The following is an 8,062-nucleotide window of genomic DNA, read 5'->3' as shown; positions in this document are numbered from 1 at the left end:
ATTATATAATGACCATCTTTGTCTTTCATTACTTTTGTTGATTTGAAGACTAAGTTATCTGAAATGAGAACTGCTACACCAGCTTTCTTTTGGTTTCCATTTTCATGGAATATTGTTTTCCATTCCTTTGCCTTGAGTCTGAATGAATGCTTGTGGGTTAGATGTGTTTCCTGGAGACAGCAGATACTTGGCTTGTGTATCTTTATCCATTCAGCCAGCCTATGTCTCTTCGGTGGGCAGTTCAAGCCATTCACATTTATTGAACGAATTGATAAGTGGGGTGGATTTCTGTTCATCCTGTTGAGTAGAACTTTGTTACTTTGTTTTCTCTCTTGAGCCATTGTGGTCTTTGACCTTTAGCTTTTGGATGATTTTACACTGGTGAGTGTGTATTGGGCTGATCTGTGTGTAACTATGTTCTGAGTACTCCCTGGAGGGCAGGTCATATCTTGATGAATTCCCTCAGTGTTTGTTTGTCTGAGAAGGTCTTTATTTCTCCTTCACATAATAAACTTTGTTTTGCCGGATTGAAACTTCTAGGCTGGGCATTATTCTGTTTGAGAAGACTTGAGAATGGGGCCCCAGTGCCGTCTGGCTTGTAGGGTCTCAGCTGAGAAGTCTGCAGTTAATGTGATGGGTTTTCCTTTGTAGGTTACCTGCTGCTTTCGCTTTATGGCTTGTAGGAGGGACTTTTTTGTGTTTATTTTGTTCGGTCTGATGACTACGTGTCATGGTGTCTTCCTCTTTTCAATGAATCTCCCAGGAGTCCTTTGAGCTTCTTATACCTGGATAGCTAGATTTCTAGCAAGACCAGGGAAATTTTCTCCATTATTCCCTCAACCCTTGTGTATTTTCTTCTTCACCTCAGGGATGCCTATGATTCTTATGTTAGGCCTCTTCACATAATCCCATATTTCTTATAGGGAAATATGGGATTGTTCCTCTTATTTCTCTGCTCTATCTCTGCGACTTGACTTGTTTAATCGAAAGGTGTTGTCTTCAGTCTCTGAGATTGTTTCTTCTGCCTGATCTAACCTGTTCTTAAGGCTTTCCACTATATTTTGTAATTCTTTGAGTGAATTTTTCATTTCCAGAAGTTGTGTTCGATTTTTCTTTAATATTTCAATTTCTTTAGTTAATTTTTCGTTCATTTCCTGCATTCTTTTTGTGATCTTTGTGTTGGATATCCGTTTTATCTTGCCTTTCATTGAGTTTTCTTACAATCCATGTTTGAAATTCTTCATCTGTCATTTCAGTGTTTTGATTTTGGTTGGTATCCATTGCTAGAGATCTGGTGTTCCCTTGTGGGGATGTCCTTTCAGTTTGATTCTTTATACTTCCAGAGTTCTTTCACTGACTTCTTCTCATCTGGAGCAGCTGTTGCTTCTTACCTTTGGATTTTCTTTTGTTGAGATAATGACACACCCAGTTTACTCTCTGAGCCTGTAGTAGGTGGCCCTTGTAGGTGAGATTCAACCACACCCTGTGTGATGAGTCAGTAAATGCAGTAAAAGGACTACAGATTGACTTCTCTGTCAGTAGGTGGCACTTGCTGGGAGGAGCGAGCTGCAGTGTTGTTTTTGGTCCTGTAACCAGCTCTTGTTCCTGTGGAGAGGTACTCTAGTGCTTCACGTGGTGGGTGGGGCCCTGGGTCTTCCAGGTGTGTCCTTATTCTCCACCTCAGTGGTGGAGTGTGGTGGAGCTGGGGAGTGAGGCTAGGTAAGGCTGGGTTGGGTGAGCCTGTGCTCAAGCTCCAGAAATCATGTTAGCAGGGGTCAAAGGTCTGTTCTCTGCTTCTGGGCAGAACTGCCAGGGAGGGGCTGAAATGGCCCCACTCAGCCAGAAAGTCTGCGTGTGGGGGTGGGTCTGTCTGAGATCCGCAATTTGGCAGCCTGGAGCAGGCCTCGCTCCTTTCCACCCTCCCCTATTCCACAGTTTCTCCCAGGCCTCTGCCAGGCGGCAGGATGTCAGGCCAGCTGAGCTCCCCCACAACTGTGACCCTGGCCAGGAGGTTCCCTGCCCATGATCCTGGCCTAAGCTGGGAGCATGGCCCTCCCGTGGGAGGAGGGGTGCCCCACCAGCGCACTGCAGCTAGGACCCCCACACACTGCACCCCATGCCCCCCAGTACTGCATCTAGTTAGTGCTGCACATCCTAGAAGGAACGGGAAAGTATGCACGAGGCAGCAGGGGAGGTCCCGGGAGTGCACGTCAAGACCAGCGACTGGTGTAAATATTGAGGGTGAGATCACTCAGCCAGGTGGCAGAGTTGTATTCTTAGCCCAGAAATTACTTTTTTGAAGATAATGTTAAGCCTCATCAAAATTCTTTCCAGGAATGTTTATTGATTTTTAAATGCAACCCCAACTCCTAGTTCTGCCTTTAACCTAGTAGAGAAGTCTTGTGAACACAAATAGGATATGTTACTTTCAGGTCTAATTCTGACTATTACTAGTCTGAGGGCTGAGCTCATCGAAGAGGGTCTAGTAGACGTGAACCCTCACATTGGTCTTGCCACAGAAAGCCTAGAAGAACGTGATTACTGAAAAGCCTCAACAGTGACCGGACTTATCGCAGTTATAAGGGTTTGTGGGGCCTTGGCCTTTCTCACCTGCCCGACTCCATGGCCACGCGGGCCAGGCCTGGCTCTGCAGTGGGGCAGGGTGGAGCCTGTGCAAAGGGCCTCAGATGACTTGAAGGGCGGCAGGGCTCTGCTCGCACCGCCTGGATGTGGGCGCTGGTTCCCGAGCTCTACCCTACCCTGGGGACACAGTTGAGCAGCTGCTCTTAAAAAGTTATTGCCACCAGCCAAGTGCAGGGGCTCACACCTGTAATCCTAGCACTCTGGGAGGCCGAGGTGGGACGATTGCTTGAGCTCAGGAGTTCGAGACCAGCCTGAGCAACAGCGAGACCCTGTCTCTACTAAAAATAGAAAGAAATTGGCCGAACAACTAAAAATAGAAAAAATTATGTGGGCATGGTGGTGCATGCCTATAGTTCCAGCTACTCGGGAGGCTGAGGCAGGAGGATTGCTTGAGCCCAGGAGTTCGAGACCAGCCTGAGCAAGAGCCAGACCCCATTTCTACGAAAAATAGGAAAAAAATTAGCTGGGCATGGTGGCACATGCCTATAGTCCCAGCTACCCGGGAGGCTGAGGCAGGAGGATCCCTTGAGCCCAGGAGTTTGAGGTTGCTGTGAGCTAGGCTGACGCCACGGCACTCTAGCCCGGGCAAGAGAGTGAAAAAAAAAAAAAGTTATTGCCACCGATCAGGCTTTCTTACTGATCACGCTTTCATAGGTTGCAGATGCCATGCTGGGAAATCAGATGTTCACTCACTACGATCGGGCCCACATCGCCCAGCTGTGTGAGAAGGCAGGCCTGCTGCAGCAGGCGCTGGAGCACTACACTGACCTCTATGACATCAAGAGGACCCTTGTGCACGCACACCTCCTCAATCCCGAGGTACGTGCACCACCAGGGCACTCCCATTGTGGCTGGTGTCTGTGCAGTGGTTAGCGCCACGTGCTCCCGAGTGTCTGCCTGTGGTTACTGTGAGACCGAGGCATGAGCCTGTCACTGCCCTGACCTGCCTACATCACAGCAAAGCAGTTCTGGGGCAGACACACACGTTTGCCTGCCCGCGGTGTGTCTGGGGCCCATGTCACCTTTCTTTCCAGTGTCTGCCTTTGACTTGATCCAGTGGCAGAGTAGAGATAACCTTTTAACACTGACAGCCTAGCAGGGCTGTCTGAAACCATTAGCAAAAGCTGAAAGTAGTGGTGGTGGTCCAGTTTGCAGAATAGTTTGGTACCGACTGGGGAGTGTTCTGGGATGGACAGTTTAGGTCAGCGTCTCATCCCAAGTTTACTCCTTGCTCCTACTTTTTCCCATGATGGATAGTTGCTTTTCAGTCCTTTTAAGTGGAAATTCTTTTTATTTTTGACCCTTGGGGGAAGAGGGGGACAATCCAGTTATTTTCCAAGTGTTGTCAATATTTAAGGTGGTGCACAGCTGTGGACGGACTCTTTTTTATTCCCAGTGGCTTGTCAGTTTCTTTGGCTCCTTGTCGGTGGAGGATTCTGTGGAGTGTCTGCGTGCCATGCTGTCTGCTAACATCAGACAGAATCTGCAGCTGTGTATGCAGGTGGCCTCTAAGTACCACGAGCAGCTGGGCACGCAGTCCCTGGTGCAGCTCTTTGAATCCTTTAGGAGTTACGAAGGTAAACCCTGCTGCCTCTGGCCGACCTCACCACGCATCTGCACCTCCTTTCTGAGGGGTTGCAGTCTGCTTGCGCAGCTTAAAACAGTCTTCCCGCAAAACCAGACAGGATGCAGCACTCGCTGCCTTAGGTGCTCAGTAGATAGCAGAATATTACTGCTATCTCATGTGTATTACTCAGCTTCAGTAACCTTTTTGGCGCTTCCAAAGGAAGAAATCAGGTGGGTTGGCATTGGATTGGGGAAACTAGAATCTCCTTTGTATCCCTGAAGACCGTGGAACCCTGTGTGTCTGTGCAGCACAGTCTGGCCAGAATCCATCTCAAATCCTGTGCTAAAGGTCCTGGGTACCAGTGACAAGGCCTGGTGTCTGGTCTGCGCAGCCCTAAGAAGGCAGCTCCTTTGTCTTCTCCTAAGTGAGAGCCCACCATGGAGAGTCCATTGCTTTGTGGTGTCTCTTACCCAGTTGATTACTGGGGCTGATGAGGCTGACCTGGTTGCCTTCCTTTGCCTTTCTGTGGGTATCACACCAAAAAAGTGTGCCACAGTGGGGGTGGAGGTGGCTTTTTTGGGGACAAGTAAGGGGCTGTCTGGCCTGCCCAGGACGGAGGTTGAGCACATGTCCAGTGGGGCATCCACCCACTGTGTGGTGTCCAGGGAGCTGGCCTTCTCTTCCGGGGACACCACTGCAGCAAAGGCCCAAGCAGAAGGCTGGGTATGGCAGGGAAGGGAGTGGCAGCAGAGTAGGGTCGCTGAGAACCGTCAGCTTCGGGGCTGCCCATTCCCTTCCTGTTGGCAGTCTCTCGGTTACAGTTAAAGGCCTTATCAGGGAGCGTGGCCTTCCGTGTCCTATGCTGTTGTTGTCACTGATATCTCCAGGCTGGCCCCTGTAATGATGAGCAACGTCATTAGCCTCTGTTGAACGATGTCCTCTGTGACTTGCCTCAGGGCTCAGATGTGGTGGCCACGTCACTGTCAGTTCCAGGTCAGGTCGCAGCCTCCTCGTGCGGAGGCTCCTGTTGCAGCCATTGTTTATTTTCTCTGTCCCTGACATGTCTTTTGAGAGCAGCTGTCCCACGTCCCTCTCAGGTTACCTCAGTGGGAATTGCTCTTAAAGATACATCTGAGGTGTACCTGGGCCCCAGAAGGAGTTCCACATACACCAAATAACCAATAGTTTACATCAAAATATCCCAGGTATACCTCCCAAAATGGTAGAAATCTGACTAGCTATTTTCGGGAGATGTCAAAGTAGACAAACTTCATGTAGATTGTGAGTTCTGAGTGGGCCGTGGGTACCTGGAGAACGGAGCAGGGTTGTCATGGCTAGGTCACCACAGGAAGGCTGCAGCAGCTATGGAGAATGCAGGTGGGTGTTATGAGGACAGAAATGGAGCAGTCTGTCCGCACAGGCCTCTTCTACTTCCTGGGCTCAATCGTCAACTTCAGCCAAGATCCAGACGTGCATTTGAAATACATCCAGGCCGCTTGTAAGACGGGGCAGATCAAGGAGGTGGAACAGATATGGCGAGAGAGCAGCTGCTATGACCCGGAGCACGTGAAGAACTTCCTGAAGGTGCCTCCAGCTCCTCCTCCTCCCGTGAGCTGCCCTCACTGATGGCAGGTGGGCAGACCCTCAGCATGACTTCCTAAGGCAGAACGCTGCATCTGTCTCGCCAGGGCACCCTTAGTCCCCAGCAGCAGGTCGCCACTTGATGGTTTAAAGTTCTTAGAGGAACCTATCTATCATTGTGAGACCCCTTTGTGGAAAGAAGCTTGAGCCTGTGCTCTTAACTATCTGGCGTGTGAGTGGAAGGAGTTAGGTTATCGCTGCACTGTGATTGGCAACATCTCGACTGTGCCCCTGTCGGTGAGGTGGGGCGAGGCTGCAGAAACACATGGGCCACTCAGTGCTAGTGGCATGAAGGACAGGAAGCCTGCCTCTTTCTCATGTGACAGTGCTGGGTGGCCATGGACGTAAGTGGGGTGGCTTTCTTTCCTGCCATCCTCCAAGGACCAGGCTGATGGCTGCTTCGCTATCTTTAATACATCCCGGAATGTTGCCTTCCCAGCCAGTGGGAAGAGGGAGGAACGCAGAGGAACCTGCATGGGTGATTGTTACGGGTGAGGCCTGCAAGTGGCAGATGACATTGCGATTCACATTCCCTTGGAGGAAACGAGGTCATGTGGTCACACCTAAAACTTCAAGGGAATCTGGGAAATGTAAACTAGGGCTGGGTCCAAATAAGGGGATGTGTGATTGTGGTGGCCCGTGGCAGTCCTGCCCAAGTGCTGTCACTGTCGAAAACAGTGCACAGTGTGTTTCCGTGGTCTGTGGCTGCTTGTCTGAAAAGGCCACCTTTATCATAGGTGTGCTGTTCCGGAGAGCTGCCTGGCCTGTGTTGGGTTTACAAATAATGAGCTGCTTGTCTTATCCCAAAAGATACCTAGATTTAGGATGTTATTGCCAAATGTAACATTCTTTAACCAAATAATATTACCTTTCCCCCACTTGTTTCCCAAAGCAAACACGACATCCCAAAATGACAGAATATCTAGAACAAAGTCTCACTCTGAGTCTCTGTGGTTCTCTTTGCTGCAGAGGCAGCTCCATCCTGTGCTGGGTTGTGAGCCCTGGGGTCTGGCTCTGGCATCTCCACTCCTGACTTGTTCTGTGCATTCTGAACCTCAGGAGGCCAAGCTCACAGACCAGCTTCCCCTCATCATCGTGTGTGATCGGTTTGATTTTGTCCACGACCTCATCTTGTATTTGTACCGCAACAGTCTGCAGAAGTACATCGAGATTTACGTGCAGAAGGTACTGCTGGCTCCTGGGTGATGTAGTCAGTGGTGATAGTCTGCACCTGATGAGCTGCCTCTGACGCCAGGACATCTGTAGACTGTCGGTCTGAAGGGTGGTGTATCAGTCTGCTTAGGCTGCAGAATAGAATACCACAGACTGGTGGCTTAATTAATAGAAATTTATTTCTCACCTTTCTGGAGCTGGAAGTCCAAGATCAGGGTGCTAGCAGGGTTGGTTCCTGGTGAGGTCTTTCTTCCAGGATTGCAGACGGCCTCCCCTCTGTGTTCCCGCGTGGCTTTTCCTCTGTGCATATGCACTCTGGGTGTCTCTTCCTCTTCTTACGAGGATGCCAGTCCTATTGGATTAGGGCCCCTTGCTCAACATCAACTACCTCCTTAAATGCCCTCTCTCCAAATAGAGTCCCCTTGGGAGTTAGAGCTTCAACAGGAATTTTGGTAGGACACAGTTCAGTCCTAAACAGGAGCCCTTTCAGGGTTTTACTCACACTGTTCAAATCCTCGGGGGCTTCTAGTAATGGCTTATATGTGCAGCACTGAAGTCGCCACCTTGACTACTCCAGGTCAACCCTAGCCAGACCCCAGCTGTGGTTGGAGGGCTGCTTGACATGGATTGTTCTGAGGAAGTGATTAAAAACTTAATCATGGCAGTGAGAGGACAGTTCTCTACTGATGAGCTGGTGGCTGAAGTAGAAAAAAAAAAATAGGTATGGTATCCTTACTGGGTATCTCTTCTTGCCCCTGAATTCCAGTGTCTGTTGTTAAGTCTCTGACTAATTCTCCAAGATGCTTTCATGGTTGGTGTCTAGGCTGCAGGACTGTCTCTGTGGCTGGTCATTCATGTACATCTTAGATCTAATAATGAGTTATTTGCTCTTGGTACTGAAGTCCTTGGGGAAAAACTTAACAATTGAAATCAATTTGGAAACCAGGTCTACCCTGATCTCTAGAGCAACCTGAAGTTAATGGAGAAATTTTGTTTCAAGAAACAACCCTCAGAGCCCAGGGGTTGCCCTGGAGATTT

The 8,062-nt window shown here is 49.5% G+C and overlaps 1 protein-coding gene across 1 annotated transcript in view; it reads left to right on the top strand.

The window, feature by feature from the left end:
* The window catches only part of LOC105824232 (clathrin heavy chain 2-like), a 30,609-nt gene extending 22,864 nt beyond the window's left edge, over positions 1 to 7,745 (top strand). The window contains exons 2-6 of the mRNA XM_012661604.1: positions 3,298 to 3,462; positions 4,040 to 4,220; positions 5,631 to 5,794; positions 6,911 to 7,036; positions 7,602 to 7,745. Coding sequence (XP_012517058.1) covers positions 3,298 to 3,462; positions 4,040 to 4,220; positions 5,631 to 5,794; positions 6,911 to 7,036; positions 7,602 to 7,745 — 780 coding nt within the window. The remainder of the gene's footprint in view (positions 1 to 3,297; positions 3,463 to 4,039; positions 4,221 to 5,630; positions 5,795 to 6,910; positions 7,037 to 7,601) is intronic.
* The last annotated feature ends 317 nt before the right edge of the window (positions 7,746 to 8,062 follow it).

This window comes from Propithecus coquereli, unplaced genomic scaffold (assembly GCF_000956105.1).
Source record: "Propithecus coquereli isolate 6110/MARCELLA unplaced genomic scaffold, Pcoq_1.0 Scaffold723, whole genome shotgun sequence".
Lineage (NCBI taxonomy): Eukaryota > Metazoa > Chordata > Mammalia > Primates > Indriidae > Propithecus > Propithecus coquereli.
The sequence above is the reverse complement of the archived record's forward strand: the minus strand, read 5'-3'. Positions and strand labels throughout refer to the sequence as shown.